At 54.7% G+C, this 21,375-nt stretch overlaps 1 protein-coding gene across 23 annotated transcripts in view; it reads right to left on the bottom strand.

Moving 5' to 3' along the window:
* Window positions 1–448: 448 nt before the first annotated feature.
* IQSEC3 (IQ motif and Sec7 domain ArfGEF 3) overlaps window positions 449–21,375 on the bottom strand; it is a 114,578-nt gene continuing 93,651 nt past the window's right edge. For 4 of the 23 annotated variants that reach the window (XR_013522465.1, XR_013522473.1, XR_013522477.1 and 1 more), the window contains 8 exons: window positions 16,436–16,575; window positions 15,141–15,266; window positions 13,139–13,238; window positions 12,804–12,965; window positions 9,593–9,685; window positions 7,493–7,542; window positions 6,348–7,408; window positions 449–4,099 (listed from right to left, as the gene is read on the bottom strand). Coding sequence is in view for 9 of the 23 variants with exons in the window: in XM_078338322.1 (XP_078194448.1) it covers window positions 3,659–4,099; window positions 7,493–7,542; window positions 9,593–9,685; window positions 12,804–12,965; window positions 13,139–13,238; window positions 15,141–15,266; window positions 16,436–16,575 (1,112 nt within the window). In the remaining 14 variants the exon portion in view is untranslated. Of the gene's footprint in view, window positions 4,100–4,316; window positions 7,409–7,492; window positions 7,543–9,592; window positions 9,686–12,803; window positions 12,966–13,138; window positions 13,239–15,140; window positions 15,267–16,435; window positions 16,576–21,375 lie in introns of all 23 variants that reach the window. The other 19 variants (XR_013522466.1, XR_013522474.1, XR_013522478.1 and 16 more) reach the window with 12 other exon arrangements.

Below are 21,375 nucleotides of genomic sequence, written 5' to 3'. Positions count from 1 at the left end.
CACCACTGGGGGCCTATGGGCTGCTGGGGGGCCTCCTCCCTCCAAAGCGGCCTTTGGACTCCCTTGTAACCTGCTTTCTGGACCGGCTGAAAGCTTCGTGTGTATGTGGTCAGGGAGGTGGAGTGAGCAGGTGTATGCATGTATTTATGTATTAGAGGGGTCAGGCCCCCACACACGTGTCCAGTTTCCCAGGTCTCAGTGCCCACCCATCGGATGACTCACCTGAGCTTCCCACACCCACATCTCCTTTATGAAGACAGGGCTTCCTAACCATGGCACATGAGTGCATTATTCTGGGGAAAGGAATAAGGCTGCTGCGGCTAGGGGAGAGCAGCTCGAGGGGCCGAGGGCACCGGTGTCCTCCTCAAATCCTCACTGAGGACAGGCTCTGATTTGAGGCGAGCCCTCCCTGCTGGGAGAGCAAAAGAAGCGGCATGACACGGTTTGCTCAAGTGACATCTTTCAATATAATCTCTAAAACTCTATGAATTGAACAGATAAAATACCTCTGGGCTATTTTGTTACAAAATATTTGCCATTTGGATTAGTTGCTGGGTGCAGCCACCCTGCCTTTCCCTAGAGAGGTTTCTCTCTGATGGGCGAAGGGTGTGCAGGGAGAGGGTGCAGCGGGAGGCATGTACAGCAGACACAGGGGTGGACGGACAGATGGTCTTCAGGGATGCCTAGTAGGTACAAAGAGACTCCTGGCTGGCCACGGGGGCTGGTGGCGGGGGGCCTGAAGACACAGGGCTGATCAGTGTGTGCTGGATCAAGATACTGTGGAGACAGGCAGGCAGGCTTCCAGGACAAGCTGCCAGCAGGCCCCCTTTCAGATCTAGGAGTGGGATTTCCCTCAAAGTGGGTGGAAAACTAGTTTCATCTCCCATTCCAGACTGGAGTTGGAGCCAAATGGATCAAATCAGGAGAGGGGCCCAGGTTTCCCAAAGGTCTAGGCAGTGGATGGAGTGGGGCCATCTTGGGGTGATTGAGCCTGGGGCTCAGTCAGCACCCTACTCTTCCCACAACCTTGGATGAGCAGGAAGGCCCAAGGGCACCCGCAGCTGGCCCTCTGCGGGGACTGGAGGCCCTGCCCTGTCTGCTGTCATGGGGAGAAAGCAGGAGGCTATTCCCAGGTCCCTGAGGTCTAGGCTCTGGGGACCGGGACACATAGGGGCCCCAACCTTGGCCTGGGGACTGAGCAGGGAAGGGAGGTTACTGATGCTTTCCCGTGACAATAAGGAGGGCCAGCTGTGTCCTGCCCCAGGCCCTCAGGGGTTAAATGCTGCTCCTAGCTCAGGACTGGCTCCCCAGGGTGCTGACCCGAGGCTGGGCTGCTTCTCCCTGTGCCGCCTATGCAGGACAGCCACCGCACCAACCCAAGGGGTGGGCCTCTGCCCTGGGGCAGGGGCCTTGAGGTGCCTGATAGTCCAGGTTCTCAGATAGAGGCCCACATGTGAGCCAGCCCTAAGACTTTTGCTAGTTCCAATTTGGAAGGTTGGGGCTTCAGCTGAAGGGAGAGGGAGGGCCTGGGGTTGCTGTGCCCCTCAACAGCGGAGAGGGCACTTTGTAAGCTTGAAGAGCTACGTGAGCAGGGGACGGGGTCCTGCCTGTGGGCCGGGGCTGTCTGGAGCAGTGTCCCGGCCCTCACAGCCCCCGCCCCATGAGTATATTTAGCCAGTCTCATGCTCCTCTTCCCCCAAACCTCATACTCCTGCCTCTTTGTCATTGTTTTCACTCTATTTTCAGCTTCCCTCATTTTAAGATTCCTCCACTCCCATCCTCACAACCCCACCTCCTCCCAAGTCCCTGACTGACACCTTTTCTCCAGGCCTTCACTTTAAGGGCGATCCCTGCCCTGGCCAAGGGCATCAGAGGTGTCTGAATTTGTGCACCACATCCGCCAGCTGCTCCCTTCCGAAAGGCAATGATGGAGCATCTCTGTTACAGAAAACAGAGGAGGGCCAGGGCAGCAAGGAAAGGGCGAAGCAGACAGGCTGGCAGCCACAGGGGAGAGGGCGGATTGGCTGCAAGTTACAGAAACTGGGCCGACAAAGACAGGGACAAAAATAGACTCACTGGGTGACATCACAGTGACGTCTGGGTGACCACACACACACCTACACCCACACACACACGAAACGAAACTAGGTCATCTGGAATCTCTGAGAGCAGGGAACGATCCTTGCCTCCTACCTGGACCCGGCTACTGCAGGTGGGGCTGGGCGGGGGTGGGGAGATGCAAGTCCATGTCAGACTTGATTCGTGTTCACTGCCTCTCCCAGGAGGCCTTAACAACAGGCTCCAAGTTGCGGGGGGACCTGCACACAGGAGAGCAGTGAGCTGCTGGCACAGGGCTGGAGCCTGGCCGGGCTTGGGACAGATACCACCTGATAGGGCCGGACTGGGAAGGCCATGGTATGGTTCCTGTGGTCTTTGGGGCAGCTGCCTCTCCTCCAGCCAGGGAGGGGCCCTTCCCCAGGCTTGGGCTTGTGGGGCCACCTGAGGCTGGCTGTCCCATCCTGAAGGGATGATCTGGGCCCTGGGAGGTCAGTGAGCCCCGCTTGGCTCTCCTTTGCAATTTTGAGGGTCCAGGGACTCTTGGGCACCCTTGCTAGAGGGGGTTTCTAGAAACTTTCAGGAGGGGGGGGAATATTTAAAGGCTGAGGGGCGCGGGGGAAACACATATGACTTTGGAGCCCCTGTTTCTCTTGCTTACCTCTGCACCCAAGTCCCTCCTGGAGGCCACAGACTTGTGCAAGAGGGAGCCCTGACTTGGACCGAACCCCGTCTCCACTGCTGCTTCCACAATGGAAGAAATGGACCTGGTTCTCACACATGTTCGTGTGCATGTATCTGCGTGCACATGGCACTGGCTGGGTATGAGCTGGGGCTAGGACACTAGGAAACTCTTTAAAAAGGTGCATTTGCAGATACACGACCTCACAATCCCGTGGCCCTGTTGAACTGACAGAGAGCTAAAAGTGCTCCCCTTTCCTCCTCCCTCCCTCTAAGTTTTTCTGGAGTCTGGGCAGCTCCTGAGGAAACAGAGGTCCTGGGAAGAGGGGGAAGAACACAGTCAGGAAAGCCAATGTCCCTGGGGACCAAGGAATAGCCTCCTGAGAGTGCCAGGCTTGGGGGCGGGGGCAGCAGAAATCCCCCCCTCCTCACTCCTCCCACCCTCCAGGGAGCTGGACCAACCCTCCCCACTTCAGCACAGCCACAGAGGCGCTAGTCAAGGGCTGTGAGCCAGAGGCCCTCTGTCAAGTGCTCCGCTGCTGGCCAGCCCAGCCCTGTGCTGCTGCCCCATGGCCTGAGGCCCCCACCCCTGGCACTAACAGACTCAAAGCCGGCAAGCTAATTAGACCCCAGCTCCAGTTTTCTTCACTCCATGGTCCAACGGGGGAAAGTGGCGGCCAGGGGAAGTGGTGGCCCAGGAGAGTGAGGTGGTACCTCCAGATTTGGAGGTGGGGTGCAGCTGAGAAAGGGAAGGATGGTTGGATGAGGCAAACCCAGGTGCCAGGGGTTGGGATTCTTTTCCCAAAATGATGGCGATCAGTGACCAGGAACGCATCGTGCCAGGGTATGGGGAGCAGTGGAGAGGCAGCGCAGGCCCCGCAGTGGCCAGCCCTCCCTGGACAGCAGGGTAGTGGGGCAGAGTCTACACCAGGCTCCTTGAGCCACTGGAGTAGCGGCGTCGGTGCAGCAGGGAGCCTGGTGGACAGAACTGGTGAGGGTGATTGTAGGGGGGTGGGGGCGGGGGCAGCGGGGGCTGGTGGATGACCTTGATGGGGGAGCCGGGGCCGCCCAGGGGTGTGGAGCCACAGGAGTCAGAGGAGGACGAGGTGTAGCAGGAGAGAGCCTGGCTCAGCAGGGGCTCCATGCGGGCCAGGCAGGGCTTGTCCAGGACAATGACCTTGACAATTTGCTGGCACTGCACCAGGGTGCCCGGGGGTGTGGGTGGCGGTGGCGGCGGCAGGGGCGGCGGGGGCTGCTGTCTCAGGGGGCTAGGCTGCAGGTCTGGCGGCAGTGCCGGTGCTCCCTTCTCGGCCCCCAGCCCGGAGTTGTGCTGGGACGTTTGAAGCCTGTTGTGAATTGACACCTAGTTTAGAAACAGCCAGAGAAGCATGAAATGTTACAAGACTAATTCCCAGCTGCTAGGACAGGCTGCCCTGAGCCTCCCCTGGCTTCCCTCCCACTCTCAGCCCTCACTCCGACCCTCTCCCCATCTCTCCATCTGCAGGAAGACTCGGTTCTGACCCTAGCTTTTGCCCAGGAGGGAGAGAGGAGTCAAGAGGCTGGCGTGTTCTGCCACTGACCGTGAGCAGCGTCGCTCTGAGGCCTCAGTCTCCTCATCTGTGAGGTGGGCTCTGCATAGCTCTGCGCCTGACTTCATGGACCTGCTGGGTGTCTATGGGCCATGAGAAAACTCCTCTCCACCTCCTTTTCCACCACACTCTGAGCTTGAAAGCTGGGGTTGTGGTCTTTGCCCCTCCCCACCCCCCAGGAGTGTGTTGAGGCAAAGAGGGTCAGACCCAGGGATAGAGCCAAGCATTTTTGAGCCTTCCATGTCCCTCTGTTCCCTCCAGCCTTGTTACAGAGGAAGCCTTACTGGCATCTTTGACATCACAGAGGCTTAAACCCCAGAATGCCAGGAACCCCTGAAGGGGTAATCTGGACCTACCTGTCCTCCCAGACTCCCCAAGGCCATGACCCTGCAATTCGAGAGCAGCCCAGACAACCAAGGGCAGAGCCAGCTCCCCAGCTGCCGTTCTGGCCCAATCTGGGTCCTGGTTAACTTGCCTGGCTGCAGGAGGGTATCCCCAGAGAGGGCTCTAACCTTGATCCCCGAGGCGGGGCAGGAGGACGTGGCCCAGATAGTTCTCATTAGCCCCCTCCCTCAGACCATGGAGGTCACTATGAACTAGCCTGGCCTCCCCTTGCTAGCAGGGGGAGCGGGGGTGGGGGGTGGGAGATGGGTGGAAGGGAGGCTAGAGAATTCCGGAAGGAGAGGGATTTAACTCCTCACACTGTTCCTCCCCCAAGCTGCCCTGCCCATGGCTAGGACACTGCGCACCCCGCTCCAGACACCTGGGTCCTCTGGGGGAGGCTGAGACCCCCCACCTCTGTGATGATTTTCCTGGGCTGCACACACAGAGGGGGAAATGGAAGCTGCTGGGGAGGTACCTCGCCCAGGCCTAGACCCAGCTGGCCGAGCCCAAAACTGTCCCGGTGCCCTAAGGCAGCATTTCCTCATCCTGTTGGCTACGGGTGCAATTCACGGAATCCCATTCCTGGAAATGTGCACTCCTAGGGGCGGCTTCCCTCCCGAGGCTCCCCAGGCCTCTGTCTGCTCCCCAGTATTCACGAGCCCTCTGCCACACTTGGCTTTATTCTTCCTTCTCGGCCTCCAATCTCAGCACATTTTCCAGGCCTGAGGTCTTGCTATACAAATGAAAGGTACCCTGAGCCCCTCACTGTCCTTCTAAGACATGGCAGGCAGAAAGCATGTCTGGGGCCCACCTGCCTCTGGGGAGCCCTCCAGGGTTCTCACTCAGGCAGAAGCTGCTGGAGGGCACGGGCTCCTCTCCTCTCCTGCTTGTATCCTGAATTCCTCCCCAGGAGCCAGGACAGGCTTTTGCTCATCCAGCTTCCTTCACCAGGACCTAGCAGTGGCCCCTTCCCAGGTGAATTTCCAGTCCAGACCCACTGAGCCATCCTTCCCTCTGAAGCTCCCCGAACAGCACCTGCTCGGGGCCACAGCCTGCGCCTCCCATTCACCTCCCGAGCTCTGGTCCCTCCACTGCACCCCCATCCCCATCCCAGCTTCGATCCTTTCTCTTTAGTGGTAAGTGAAAAGCAGGAAGTGACAGCAAAAGGTCCTCTCGTCTGATCCCCTTCTCACCTCCCTGCTCATGAAAGAAAGAATGAGGGGAGCGGGGAGACAGAGGATGGAACATGAGCAGCAGGTCAGAACAGCTTAGAGAAGATGGAGAAGCGCCTGCCAGAGGGGCTTGGTCAGCAACGGCAGAGAGGGCAGAGGAGAGAGAGCTTGGGGTCCAGCTGAGGCCATAGGAGGCGAGGCTGCCCTCTGTGCGGGAGAGCAGAGGCTGGCAGGACCCTGGAGCTAGCTGAGGGTGGCAGCCTTGCAGATGGCCACATGCCCTTAGGCAGGGCAGGAGGGAGGAGTGCGTCAGGCTGGTTGTCCTCCCTGGGTAGCTCAGGCTAGGGCAGGGCAGGGCTGGCAGAACAGAACGGAGAGCTGGGCACTTTTGTGCTTATCTGCAAGGCTCAAGAATGGGCAGCTGCAGAGGATGGGGAGCGGAGGGGGCGGGGAATGGAATACCCACCCTGGGGGCTTGTCAGCTGCTGGGGCAGGAAGCTCCTCCTTGTAAAGGTGCCTCCTCCAGACACGGGTGTGTGGGGGGTGGGGGCCATGGGAGAGAGAGAAGACACTGAGCTCCCCTGGGGTATCCTGCTGCTTCCCAGGGCGTAGTCAGACTGGTGGGTAGGGCGCCTTCCTAAGACACCTAATGGGGGCCCCTCTGGCTGGAAGTAGGGGTTGGGAAGGGAGGTGTCTGTATGAGCAGCTGGTTGCCCTGGGAGGCCTGGCAAAAAAGGAGTGTAGTTGGCTGGGGCTCCTGGGGTGCCAGAGGAACCAGTGGGAGAGGGGTGGGGCTCATGAGGCTTGTAGGGCCACCTGCATGTTCCTCCTATAGGTGGCACTGTGGGGGCTTGGCAGGGACCCCTACTGCTGGCTCTTCTGCAGTCCCTTGCTATGTGGCACGGAGATGGGCAGCCTCCCCTCCACCACGGGCAGTCTTCAGGGTTAATCCTCTTCCCTCAGGGAAGCCCCTGAGGCATCCCCACCCTACTCTGTCTCATTTTCTTTTAGACACATCCCTATGCTGTGGCCAGCTTTCCAGAAGGACCAGCGGTTCCAGGGAAGAGCTCCCTCTCCCAGCTGCCCCCAAGTTGCAATTCTCCAGCCTAGCCCCAGGTGTCCAAGATGGCAGAGTCTGCCCCAGAAGTGAGTGCTTCGCTTGGGGCCTGACCTCTCCAGAGGGAGCCCAGGCTCCCTGCCATGGAGGGTGGGAGGACCCGGGGAAGGCGATGTGGGGTCCTCTGATACAGCAAGTACTGGGGGAGCAGTGAGCAGTGGGCATTTGCTGGGGAGGTAGATTTGGGGGCACACCGGAAGGATGGCCCTAGAGTGTCATGGGCTCCGTCTCCACTGTGTTAGTCTGGGAGCTTGGCCTCGGAGGGCAGTGGGCTGGGGAATGGGGTGAAAGAGCTCGCGGCTTAATTAGGCGCTGGAACAGCGGCGTTACCCATGCTAGCAGTAACTTTTAACTGTATCTCTTGAAATTGGTAAAATGGTGAGTCGGGCTGGGGAGGCATTGATTAATACCTGAGAAGAGAAACAACAGAGACGGTGAGAAGAAGGACAAGGGGGCAGGGAGTCACTCACCTGGGCAACCAGGGCTCCACTTACCTCCACCGTGCTCTCCGCGGGCTTCTCCCTGAGCGCGGCTTCCCTTTTGGCTTTGAATGCAAAGAGCACAGGGCTCATTCTCCACTGGCTGAGCCAAGCCCCTGCCCCTCCCTGGCGCCCCTCAAGCACCTCTGCAGCTAAGACTCAGGGTCATACTGCTCCTCACTAAGGTGGAGGTTGGGAGCCCCACTCTGCGACTTAGGAGCTGTGTGACCTTGGGCTAGATGCTACATCTCCCTGGACCACCAGAGACTAGAAGCTCTCTGCTGCTCTTCTTGGGGCTGGCATTGTGGAATCTGATTTACCCACAGTCAAAGCCTTCCCAGTGCAGACTATGAAAGCTGGCTTGGAGGGACCCGGGCTGTGGGCACCACGTTCATCAGCCTCTGTGGATCACAGCCTCCTTGAGTGAGGGCCACCCTGCCCTGCTCCCATCCCTGCAGACTGGCTGAGTGGGGAGGACTGAATGGGCTGAGTCCTATATGGCACTCACGGCAGTGCCTGGCACAATAAGAGCTCATAATGGCTCTGTAATTACTCCCAGGGCCTTCTGACTCGCCTGGCACAGCAGCAGGGACCTTGTGGAACCCCACGGACAGCTCATTGGCTCTTTTTAGCTGAGTCACTCCTGGCTTCCACCTCCACACCGGAGGGAGCCCCACTCATTTCCCAACCCCCCCGGGGGTGCCAGTTTCCTCCTGCTGTGCACAGCCTCCGCTTCCTGCAGCACTAGAGGGAGCTGCGCCATTGTTTGGGAATGAGAAACACCCTGCTGTGGAGGGGACTAAGGGAAATGTCCCTGGGGACAGGCATCGGGGCCTAACCAGGGCGTGCTGCTTCCAGAAGAGAGGCAGGAGGGGATGGCAGGGAATGACACGCAGCTAAGGGCTGGCTCTGTGGTTTCACAGCTGAGAAAACAAGCAGTGACCCGTGTCCTATGATCTTATAGACAGGAAGAGCCCGACTGAAATCAGGCAGCGAGGAGAATTATGGACGCACAATGGCAGGTCAAACCCATAGAGGGAAGATTCCATCACAGTGAGAATCTCCACATAGCGAGAAGAGCCCCGTGTCCTGCTTGGAGAGTGAGTCTCAGTCCCCACTCTGTCTGCTCCAAATCAGGTGTCCGGGCCAACTGTGGCGGGCCATGGACTGCAGGGAGCCCACTGCAGTTTCTCAGCTCAAGCTGGCCTCCCGCTGTGACCCTGCCTTTCCAGTGCTCTGCACAGGGCAGCAGCCATTGGAGAAGCGTTTGTTGAGTGTGAGAGTGAGTGACTGAGTTGACTAACTGGTCCACAGTCATGGATGGCTTGCTGGATTTCACGGGAATGAGACTGAATTCTCATGCATCTCTCTTCATTCTCTTTATTTGGGGCTGGAGGAGGGGAGATGGTGGAAACCTTGCCTGGCCCCCTGCAGGTGAGGGTGAGGTTGGGGTAGGAGGTGGAAGGTAGGGCACCCTGGGGGGCAGAGGCCGCAGGTCTAGGGAACCTGGCCGAAGGAGACGCCACTTCTGGAGACAACTCGACTCAACTGAGTGAGCAATTCAACTGGAGAAACCAGCAATTCAATTAGAGAAGTGGAGTTTGAGGGTCTGTCTGGGTGTGGGGTGGGCTGACCTGGGCCAGGGATTAGCAGTGCTTGTGGCGGGTTAGTGAAGGGACTGCATAGAGAAGAGCAAGATCCAGACCCTTCTGGTCACCCTGCCTTCTCCCCCTGCCTGGCTGGAGTTTTCCTCATGGGCTTTCTCTTGACCTCGCCTGCCAAGGGAGCCTGACTGCAGGAGGGAGGCCCCCTGCTGGGGCTGGGATGCCAGGACGCTTGCCTGACTCCTCCAGGGCAGGCACTGACATCTCACATGGACTCTAGCACTCTGGTGCAGTTTGCAAAATGGACAGACACATTTCTCTCTCGCCTTCCTCCTCACTCCCACCACTAAAGCCCAGGAGATTAAATAAGGCAAGCCTGGCTGGCGCTCCTCAGCAGAAAGAAACAGCCATGGGAACGGGCAACTCTCCCCCAAAATTTCCCAGGACCCACACCCAGGGTCCCTGAGCGGCCTCCACGTGGGCTGGCACCCGGGGCAGGGCCCAGGCTCACCTGTCGGCGAACCTTGCTTTGACTGCGGGTCCCCCTGGGCTCCGCTGGGTTTGAAGGAGAGTGTCTTTGTTCCCTGCTGCTCCTCCAGCTCCCCTACGGAATACAGAGACCCGTGAGCAAGAGAAAAGCTAAACTCAACACACAGAGGTGAGGGAGGAAATGAAGGGCAAGTGGGAAGGGGAGGAAGCAGAGGAGGGGTCCCAGTACATGCTGTGAAACATAGACCTCAGGTCGGGCCCCACCACCGAATATCGAGTTAAATACCCCCTCAGAGCCACGGTCTCCTCATCTGTATGTGGGGATGATCATATCTGCTTGAACGTCAGAGAGGCACAGAAGAGGCTGATGTGAGGAAGGTGAACCGCCTGGGTGTGAATCCTGGTTCTGATGCTCCCTGGCTGTGTGGCTTTAGGCAAGTTACCCAAACTCTCCACGCCTCACTTGAGGGGACAGCTGTGCCCACATCAAGGTGTCATTAAGAGGACCATGTGGGGAAATACATGTAAAGCACTGAGGACAAGGCCTGGCTAGTTCCCTGTAAGTATTAAGGTTCTTGTGAAAGTAATGGCAAAAACCACAATGACTTTCGCACCAACCTATATCAGTTTTGTTACAGTGTGTGAGAAGCACCTGGCACGGCAGAGCTCTCCGCCTGGCACCTGGGAGGACGGAGCCTGCCTGGCCGGCTGAGCCTCCACAAGGTGTTCAAAGCTCTCCTAAGGAGGAAATTCTACACCGAGGGTGTGGAAGCGGCAAGCCTGCGGGGCCAGGACATCTCCTGGGTACTCAACTTTAACTCCTCTCACTGGACCAGAAACCTGTTTCTTCTTGTCCTTCTCTCAGCGGAGTTACAGAACTGCCGGCTGCCATCCTTGGAGATTTGATAAGGAGTGACTGAATCACTCCTCCAGCTTCTCTTTTCCAGGAGACATAACTCAAGTTCCTTTTATTAAAGTTATTCTCCTGGGCTCCATTTTCAGTCTCTCTGGTTGTGTAGAAACCAAAGACACTGAATTGCAGGCCCAAACCAGAGCAATTTGTCCTGACTGCCTACATCACACCATCGATCAATGCTAAATACTTTCACTGAACCAAGAGTTGTTTCTCTCCTCCCAGAGGGGTTCTCTTGGCTTTGGAGAAATTAGCATCATAATTACAAGTGAGAAGTCCTGGGCCACTGGACGCAAATCTTGTTTTGTCACTGCCTATGAACTTGGACAACTTCCCTAGACTTTTAGCCTGTTCCCTTATTTGTAAAATGAGGAAAATAATACCCGCTATGGAAAGCTGTTGTGCCAATTAGTCAGCCCAGTGCCCGGCATATAAGTCCTCAGTAAACGGTAGCTGATACTGTTTTTCATTTTCTTTTTTGTAGAGATGAGGCCTTGCTGTGTTGCCCAGCCTGTTCCTGAGCTTCTGGGCTCAAGCAATCCTCCCTCCTGAGCTTCCCAAAGTGCTAGGATTATAGGCGGGAGCCACTGAGCCCGGCTCATTTTCTTGCTTCTTTCTTTTTTTTTTTTTTTTCCCCCGGGCTTTCTTTCCTCCCTGTCTCCCTGGCCTGCCCTTCCTCTTTCCTCAGCTGTTCCTTCCCTTTCTCTCCAACTGAAGGCTAAGAGCTGGTGATGTGCCCTTCTTCCTGCTCCTTTACCCTTGAGGCAGCAGGAGAAGATATTCACCTCCCGACATAACAGATTCTGACACTATCTGCTCCTCTGTGACTTTGCGAAGCAGGGTACATGCTGCTTCTGGGCTGATGGAGGAAGGTGCCTCTCCCGGCAACGCTGGTGCCACTTGGTGTGCTGGCCCCCCAGGGCAGTTCAGAGCCATCTGGGACAGTTAGACAATGAGAGAAGGGAAGGTGCCTTCTTGAAAATGCTCCAGAACAACAGCAGAGGCAGCCTCTCTGGGCATCCAGTCCAGCCCTTGAAAAGAATCTGTTTGTTTCACCACTGAATTCAAATAAGCCAACAGATTGAAGAAAGCGAGTTTACACGCACCCCTCACCACCAAGCAGTTACCTGAGTTCCAGAGTCTGGTCTAATGGATCTCATTTTACCCTGATTTAGATTGTTTCCTTAGAAAAAATAAACAGAACGTCTTCTCTCACTCTCAGAGTGGAAAGTACAGAATCAAACGAAAATGAAACTGACAACTCCTCCGCTTCTAACACGGGAGACCTGGACACCGCTTAACTCCTCCGAGCCTCAGCTGTCCCGTGGATCAACGCACCTACCTTTCAGCATCACTATGAGGACCCATAGCATAGAAATAAACTGCTAAGCACATAGTAGGCACCTCAAAAATGGTGATTCAAAAGCACCAGCCTGTCACTTCGATCCCCTGCTCAAAAACTCCCGCTACCTTTCCTAGTGCCTAATAAATAGATATTAATTTAGAAACACTTTTAACTAAGTGGCCATCTGGGCAGGCCTGAAGCCTGTTTTCATTTTCTGTTTCAGTTTCTGCATCCATTCTTATTTAGTTTTCCCTTAAAGGCTATCTGGAGCTGCTGCGATAAGTATAAGCTTGTACATGGGTACCGGTTGCAGGCGCTCGCCGCTCTTCCCTTAACCCCAAAGCGGCCAAGAAGCCACCTGGACGCAGGAAGAGATCCACATATTCTCTAAAATGCCCAATGGGAACAATCTAGAATCCAGGCATCCCTTGGAGGAGCAGAGACTACCATGAGGGTAGTAAGAAGGCAGCCTAAATTCTTCCAAAGGACAATGCTGTAAAAACTAAGCAGAAGGATGATCCAAGATTAAAGGAGAGTGAAGAAATGAGGCCAACCAGATGCAATGCACAGACTTGGGCCGCAGTGGGGGAGGATTCAGCAGAAGGTTTGGTGGGAAGAAAAGCACCGGAGCCCCGTGGACCTGCCTGGCCAGCTCGCTTGGTCATCCTGAGAAAACGCAGCAGAACACTCTATTCCAAGAGGCCCACACGCAGCCCCACGTGCCTGCTGATCTGTGTACACACATGTGCGCACGCCAGCGTGCCTCACTTAAATCATGAAGAAACATGAAAAGTGGTGCTCCCACCCAGGCTGTGTGTGACTGGCAGCCAGCACGGTGCGGGGGTGCCTGGAGATGGGGAGGGCCAGGGCAGGGCCACGCTGCTCCCTGGAATCAGGCGTGTCTGTCTCAAGCTGCCCCTGTTCCTTGCTGAATAGGAGTCCCCACCAGCTGCCTTGGGGAGTCCACATCCTTACACTCTATCCGGATCTGCTCCAGCTCTGTCACCTCAGCAATGGACTCCTTCAGGTCCTCCACGAACTTCTGCATCTCATCAGAGCCCAGGGCGCAGAAATGCAGCACCTGCTTCTTCTCAGAGCCCAAGAGTGGGGTCACCAGTGTGATGCCATGAGAGTAAACTGGAAAGCAGACCCAGGCCCCAGTGAGCTGTGAGCAGCAGCAGCTGAGGGCTAGAGCCAGCCAGGAGGGCACGGGGTTTTTGGGGCACTCATGCCTCCAACCACCCTACTGTCCAGCCCTTCTCCCCTCAACTCGCCCCGGCCACTTCATTCATTCTTTCTCAAAGACTTACACTCGTTCTCAAAGAGGTGGAACTGCATGCCCAGCAGGCCAACTGACTTGCAGAATGTGTACGTGGAGGCACTCTTCTTCTTTGGACAAAGTTTGAGAATCTGTTCAGGAGATAGACATGTGCTGATGTGCAGACACTCATGGAAACACACGTGTGTGCACATGAATGTGCAGACACCCAGGGGGACACACGAGCATACAGGGAAACACACGCAATGATGAATGTGCACATACAGACACACATACACATATATGTACACACACTATATCAAAACGTGCTTCTTCACTGCACAAAACACTCCAGGGCCTGAGCTGGCCTGTAAAACCCATCTGACACGGTCCCTGCCTTAGGCTGGCCTTCTGCCCAAGCCACGGTGTCCTCCCTTCTGTAGCTTGAGAAGGGCAAGCTCAGTTCCAGTGCAGGTCCCTTGCACACGCTGTTCCCACTGCACCACTCTCCCGGAAGCTTTCCGCATGGCTGCATTCCTCTCATTACTGAGGTCTCAAATGCTGCCTCCTTAGAGATGCCTTCCTGGACCATCCCCTCTGAAACACAAACCGAGGCAAACCCAAACCTGCCCCAGTCACTCTCCCTGCTGTCACCTGGTTTGTGGCCTTCATAGCACCTTCCCCCCAATCTGAGAATATCTTGTCTGTTTTCCTAATTATTTTCTATCTCCCTCCCCTACTAAAATGAAAGCTCATTTTAGTAAAGTCATCTGGTTGCTCAATAAACAAATTTCTACTCAGAACCTTCTGCGAGCAGGGCCCTGAGGATTTGGGAGAACTTGGGACACAGCCCCTGCCCTCCAGGTGCTTATGGGACGTGGAGGAAGACAGTCAGAGTGTCCATCAGGTGATCAAACAATAAAGCACAACAGCAAAAAGCCAAAACCAAGATGCTAAGTGTTTTGAAGAGAATGAAATAGGGTACGGAACAGAAAGTGACTGGGCAGGCCACCTCACTAGGTAGGCAGGGAGGGCCTCCCAGAGGAGGTGACATTTGATTTGAGACTTGAAAGAAAAGAAGGAGGCCAGGAAGGCAAGAAGAAGGTGCAAGGTCTGCAGGAGCTTTGCAAGAAGGAGCAGCAAGAAAAAAGGCCTGGCCCGCAGGAGGGAGGTGGCTCACGGGGCCGAGGAGAGGGCGGGGAGGCAGGTCAGGGGAAAGGGCCACGGGGCCTAGTGTGCACTCCAGAGAGATCACACTGCTGCTCTCTGGGGGGTGAACCCTAGAGGTGGGGAAAGCCATGTGGAGGCTGGTGTGGTTTGCCAGGTGTGTCGCTGAACCTACCAGGCATGCACTAAGACTGTAGCAGTGTGGAGGGAGGTCGCTGAGGCTTGTGATCATTTTAGAGGCAGTGCCAATGTGGCTCACAGATGGAGAGGGCCGGTTCGAGAGTGAGACAGACCTGATTCAGTCCTGCTCACGGTTTCCCAGACCTACAATGAGGCGTGGCGCACGGCCAGCACTGATTAAATACTTGTTGAATGGATATCTGTTTTCAAACAGCAAAGAAAGAGTATCTGTGGCTACAGGTGTGTGCACGCACACACACACACACACACACACACACACACACACACACAGATACACCAGCTTCACCTAGGCTCAGGGACAGAGCACGCTCCACCGAGGCCCTGTTCCTCCCAGGCCCTGGGGTGTGAGGCACATACGTCCCTGTGTGCTCCCTGCCCAGGGCCTCCTGGAGTGTGGAGAGGCCATACTGGGATCCAGTTCATTAACAGTTTGATTGTGCACCCATGAGCAGATCATCTGACATCTGGGTGGTGTCATCACTTATGCGTAGGAATTAGCATGTCTGCCTGAGCCCCCTCACGCCCATGGCGTGGAAGCACCATGAAGGCAGATCAGTCCCATGGAGCAGGTGTTCTGTTTGAAACCTCTGGGCGTCTTTTCCTGTCCACTTCTGCAACCCTGTGCAGGCTGATCAGGGCAGCAGGCAGCCCCCCCACAGCCCCGTCCCGGAGCGGGAGCCACTCACCACCAGCAGGTCGTTGAAGAGGAACACCTCCCTCTGATGTGCCGCCTGCTTCTGCAGCTTGTTCACATCTGTCACCTCAAAGAGCCGGCTGCAGCACACCAGGCGGCGGTGGGGCACAGAGAGCACCTGTGCACAGGGCATGGCGCTCAGCGGGAGAGCAGAGGCCTCGAGGCCTCCCCACCCACAGCGCTCACTTTCCAGAAGAGGAGATGGGGCCTGGGGAGAGGGGGAGGGATCTGGTTCTGTGGTGGGGCGGATTTGACTCGCCCCCTCCTCTCTCCTAGGCTGAGGCCCTTTTCCTCGCATGCTCATACCCTGTCCCCAGGGCTCATCCTCCTCATGTCTCTTGGGGAGCGGGGCCAGAGGAGAAGGGGTTCACTAAGTCAGAGTAAATGAGGTGACAGAGGGACAGGAACAGGAAATTGAGAAGAGCTTTCAGGCTGTTCTAATCCAGGCACTGTCAACCTGCTTCCCTCTATGACCTTGAGGGCATCCCCTGTCCCAGGCTGTGGCCTGCAGATATGACACCTCCACCCCTTTTCTATTGCACAGATGCAAGTGTGCAAGAGTGTGGGGATCACAGGGACACCTGGCATGTACTCCAGCATGTAAGACAAGCCAGTTGCTTGCAACCAGACAGATGCTAAGATCTCAGCAATAAAAAGGCTCTCAAAGCAGAAAAGACTGTCCCTGCAGAGACTGGGTGGAGGGAGCCCAGCTCAGAAGAGGTCTCCAAACTCCCGAACTGCCCCCGAGCCAGCAATTTAAGGAGGAAGAACTGGAACCCCCACGACAACCTTTATATTTATAGTATAAAGTGGAGCAGCCTACAGAGAAGGCCCACTTTAAATATCATTGCAGGCTTGGAACATGCTGCCGAGGACACAGGTCACTACCAATGGGGAACCTCAATGGTGATGCCACAGCCTCAAGCCTATTGAGCCCACTCCTGCCTTCTACTCATGAGAACCATCCAGGAATGCCTGGTATTCATGCTGTCCCAAGAAAGGTATCCTGAATCGCATCTGGCCACCCAGATGCTTCCACCCTAGACCACTGGGCAGTCCTTCTTGACATCTCGTCTCACTCTCTCCTGCTGCAGTATCTGGTGGCAAGAAGCAAGGAGGAAATGAGGCAAGGAAAAAAAGAGATGCAGTGTCTGGCACACGGCAGGTACTCCACAGCTACGATGTGAACCGATATGAAGAAAGGGTTTTGGAAAGGCAAGGAGGAGAATGGAAAGGACGTCCAGGAAGAAAGGAGAGACGGGAGACAGGTGACTTGTGGACACTCACCGTCTTCATGCCCACGATGGACTTCTCCACCTTGGTGACATATGTGACGTGGTCCTCATTGGACTTGAGCTCCTTCTGCTGTATCCTCTCGTAGATGCCTACCACCAGCTCCCGGGGGATGTCAGCGCCATCATCCACACCTAACAACGTGGAGTGGGCAGGGGCAGTAGTGGAGTTGGGAGGGGGGTGTCAGAGCCCCGGAGATGGACAGAAGAGACCCCCACCCAGCCTGCAGCGCCTAGGGAGTGGCCTTGATTTTCACCATGCTGTGTTTCAAAGCCTGCAATGGCTGGTGCCTCATACCCATTAAATTAAGAACAAGCTTCTTAGGTGGCCACCAAAACTAACAATATAATATGGCCCCAACACACATTTCCTGCCTCATCTCCCGATGTTCCTCAACCACAGTCTTCATGCCCACCTCCCAGGTCTCTTTCCTGATGGCCAAATACAGCCTCCGTGTTCCTGCTGGTCCTCTGTGCCTCTGCGGTCCTACCATCTTGCTTGTGTTTGTCTCACCCCCTGCTCCACCCCAATGCTCCAGCATCCCGGCAAGGTCCTGTCTTATACTCTTTTGGATCTTCCTCCTCCTGGGTCTCCCCTCCCCTCCAGTAGGGAGCGAGGTGTAGAGGGATTAGTTTATGAAGAGATTCCTCTCTCCCTGACAGCAGGGGAGAGCAGGCAGACCCTATGGCAAAGCAGGTGAGGACACCCCATCCTGCCTCCTGCTTCACAGTAATGATTAAACTCTGGCAACAAACACCGGCGGGGAACATGCCAACAGGAAAACACATTTCTTTTGGAGAAACAGGCAATTAAAATATCTTCTTTCTACTATTTCCACATCTTTCTTTAATGACTATATGCTTCTTTTATAAGAGGGAAAAATTAAAAATAAAACAACTTTGGCAAGCATCTCTCAAAGGAGTGTTCCCAGCTACTGAGAGGACACTGTGCCTTCTTTTTTTTTTTTGAGACGGAGTTTCGCTGTTGTTACCCAGGCTGAGTGCAATGGCACGATCTCGGCTCACCAGAACTCCCGCCTCCTGGGTTCAGGCAATTCTCCGGCCTCAGCCTCCTGAGTAGCTGGGATTACAGGCATGTGCCACCATGCCCAGCTAATTTTTTGTATTTTTAGTAGAGACGGGGTTTCACCATGTTGACTAGGATGGTTTCGATCTCTTGACCTCGTGATCCACCTGCCTCAGCCTCCCAAAGTGCTGGGACACCGTGCCTTCTTGCACAGCTCCCTGCCTGGTCTGGCTTCTTCCACATCTGATCTTGGTTCTTCAAGTCAGGCAAATGAGCCATGCAGAGCCAGGGGGCTGAAAGAAATCAGGCTTCGGGTAAGAAAAAGCAGGGAGAAAGCCTGAGTACATGGATACCTCCAGTTCAAGATGGCAGGCTGCACGCCTCTGTTGCTTCTGAATACTTGGGAGAAAGGAGTCTTTTAGAAAGGTATAAACCCACAAAGACAGAGAACAGGAGCAAAGACGCAGGCACCCCATGACCTAGAAAGTGGACAAGTAAGTGCATGGATTAGCAAACCCGAGAAAGCTGCAACCTAGACCAGCAAAGAGGCTAGAAGCTGCGCGAACGCCACACAGCCCCAAAAGGGCTTCGAGCCAGAGGCTTCAGCAGCCCCTGAAGGTGAAGGTGAAGGTGGGCTGAAAATAGGAAAACAGGCTGAAAACGGGTTAGAAAGCTGCTGGGCTTCCCTATCCCCTCCTCACTCCAGCAAAAGACTGGGGGCCCATTCTCTAGAACTCCGGGCTGAAGAACTCCACACCCAGGGTAGGGTGGGAGTCTGCTGAAAACCGGGAGAGGAAGTTGATATCTGTACATTAATCCTCAACTCCACTTCCCAGTTAAAGATCTCAGAACTCTGGCAGCCAGAATCACACGTTTTGGGCAAGAGATTGGACATTTATCTTCTGGGTATCAGCCAGAACAAGAAAAAAAAATCTCAAGATACTGCAGTGGGGGTCTCCCAATGAAAGGCTTAACTAAATCACCCTACAAGAAAGTCTACCAGTGAGCAGCCTTCACCCGTGCTCACAGAGGTCTCCATCAGCTTGTGGGTAGCTTGATCTTAAATATTAATGAGCAACCAGATTTCATCAACTGTATTCGGAGAGTCTATACCATGAAAGAGAAAGAAATACAGGGGGGAAAAAAACAGAACTCCAGAAGGCATAGAGGCAAGCAGGGAGAAACACAAACAAACAAAGGAATCAATATTAATATCTTCACAGAGACGGGAGAAGATATTGCATCTGCAAAGCCAGAATTAAATGCAATAAAAGAAACATCGAAAGGACAAAAGAGAGCTGTTGAGAATGAAAAATATGACAGCAGGAATGAAAAAAACTTGGTAGGAGACTTGAAAGACAGCGCTGAGGACATGTTTACTGAAGGAAGTCAACGAAGATGGCGGGTAGAAAACTATAGAAGTTAGAGGATCAGACTAGGAGATTCACCAGCAGAATAACAGGAGTTCAAGAAAGAGAGTCCAGAGGAAATGGAGGGCAGAAGTGATTAACGCAGCATTGAAGAAAACTTCCCATGACTGGAGGACACGAGTTTCTAGATGGAAAGGACCAATCCAGCCCTGGGCATGATGGAGGAAAGAACTGGACCAGTGCGTGAAAATCCAGAACACAAAGGGCAGACAGCAGAACCTGCAAGCTTGAGAGAGAGAGAGACAGAGAGAGAGAGAGACAGAGAGAGAGAGAGAGAGAGAAAGAGAGAGAGAGAGAAAGAGAGAGAGAGAGAAAGAGAGAGAGAGAGAGAGAGAGAGAGAGAGAGAGAGAGTGTGTAACAGACAGGGAGCCAGCAGCTGGGATGGCGGAGCAGCACTGGCAGCTAAAAGACAGTGGGGGAATACCTTTGAAATCCTGATCAGCATGTTTTCAGGCTGCAATTCTATCTCCAGCCAAACTCCCAACCAAGGGCAAAGACAGAAGACAGATTCAGAAATGTAAATTCTCAAAAATGGCCTTTTCTCTGGAAGTAAACTAAAAATGAGGAAGCTCTGACATGCGGGAGCCGGGAATCTAACACGAGAGTGAGGAAAGGAGGCCTGGGATGCCGGCTGTCCCTGGCCCAGCCACTGTCCACGCCGGAGCAGGACCAGAGGCTCCCGGAAGATGACGCTCCTGCACCACCTCCTGGGTCTGGATGTAGGGAGAGCCTGACACGTAGGGTGGGAAGCTGGGGATGAACCAGAGGAGGCACACTGAGAGTTAAGCAGATGGAAAGAGAAGCATTAACTCCAAGGAAGAGGAGAGACAGAAAGGAGTTGCAATCATTCTGCACTTGCAGACTCAGCTTTGGAGTGTGAGCAGAGCCTTAATAACATGAACACTGATGTGAGTGGGATGGGTCGGGGAAGGAGAATGAAAGAGGGCTAAACCCTTACTTTCTATAAAGAGGGATTCATAGATAATGCTTAAAATAAAAATAATTAACAAGGGCCTGGCACAGTGGCTCACACCTGTAATCCCAGCACTTCGGGAGGCCGACACAGGCAGATCACCTGAGGTCTGGAGTTCGAAACCAGCCTGGTCAACATGGTGAAACCTCATCTCTACTAAAAATACAAAAATCAGCTGGGTGTGGTGGCGCATGCCTGTGATCCCTGGTACTCGGAAGGCTGAGGCACAAGAAGTGCTTGAACCTGGGAGGTGGAGGTTGCAGTGAGCAACCACTGGATTGCACCACTGCACGCCAGCCTCGGCAACAGAAATAATAATTACCAAGGGGCAGTGTATAAAAGAGACCAGATACCAAAGCGTAAATACTGCATATCCCTGTTTAGATGAAGTTCAAGGGCTGACGGGGCTCGTCAATGGTAACAGAAGGCAGAATAGTTGTTACTCTTGGGCAAAGGTATGGACTGGGACGGGACAGGAGAGAACATTCTGGGCAGGTGAAAATGACCCAGATCGGAATCTGGGTGTGAGGACACAGTGCACATGCACATAAACACTCACCCAGCTTGTGGCTTACACACTCACAGTATGGACTTCATGCCAGTTACAAAAGATATAGGAAAAAATAAAGAAGCAGAAGCATGTGGTTTAGCCATACAGAAGGAATGTAAATGGCTAAAAACGTCAAAAGTGGGCCGGGCGCGGTGGCTCAAGCCTGTAATCCCAGCAGTTTGGGAGGCCGAGGAGGGTGGATCACGAGGTCAAGAGATTGAGACCATCCTGGTCAACATGGTGAAACCCCGTCTCTACTAAGAATACAAAAAATTAGCTGGGCATGGTGGCTCATGCCTGTAATCCCAGCTACTCAGGAGGCTGAGGCAGGAGAATTGCCTGAACCCAGGAGGCGGAGGTTGCGGTGAGCTGAGATCGCGCCATTGCACTCCAGCCTGGGTAACAAGAGTGAAACTACGTCTCAAAAAAAAAACAAAAAAACATCAAAAGTGGTTGCTCCTGAAGAAGGTGAGTAGCAGAGGGGCAGGGACTATTTTTTTTTCCTGTGGTAAGCCTGTAGGATTATTTGACTTTATTAAATTATGTGCGTGTGTAACTTTGATTCTTTTAAAGACTAAAAAAAAATCACTTGGGCACACATTGCACTTTGCCAGTCCTGGTGTGCTCCGGGCAGGCAGTACGCTGCAGCAGTGAGAAGGGCTTGCCGGCCGGTGCCAGAGAGTTATCTGCCGGGCTGACTTGAATGGACCCAGGACCTCAAGGGTCCTGGCTCCTTCCTCATAAGTTGTGGAGGGGAAGGGCTGGCACCACTGAGCCACCAGCTCTGATGTCAGGGGCCTAGAGCCAACCATGTTCCATGGAGGGAAAGAGGCGCTGTCCAAGGTGCTTGTTGCTTTGGTGGAAAGTCCCCAGCCACCTGGCACACAAGCAATGTTCCCAGCCTGCTCTGGGTGACCAGGCCCAGACAGCAGGTGACACTCTGTGATAGGGATG

This window comes from Callithrix jacchus, chromosome 9 (assembly GCF_049354715.1).
Source record: "Callithrix jacchus isolate 240 chromosome 9, calJac240_pri, whole genome shotgun sequence".
Lineage (NCBI taxonomy): Eukaryota > Metazoa > Chordata > Mammalia > Primates > Cebidae > Callithrix > Callithrix jacchus.
This window is presented reverse-complemented; position numbering and strand designations above follow the sequence as displayed.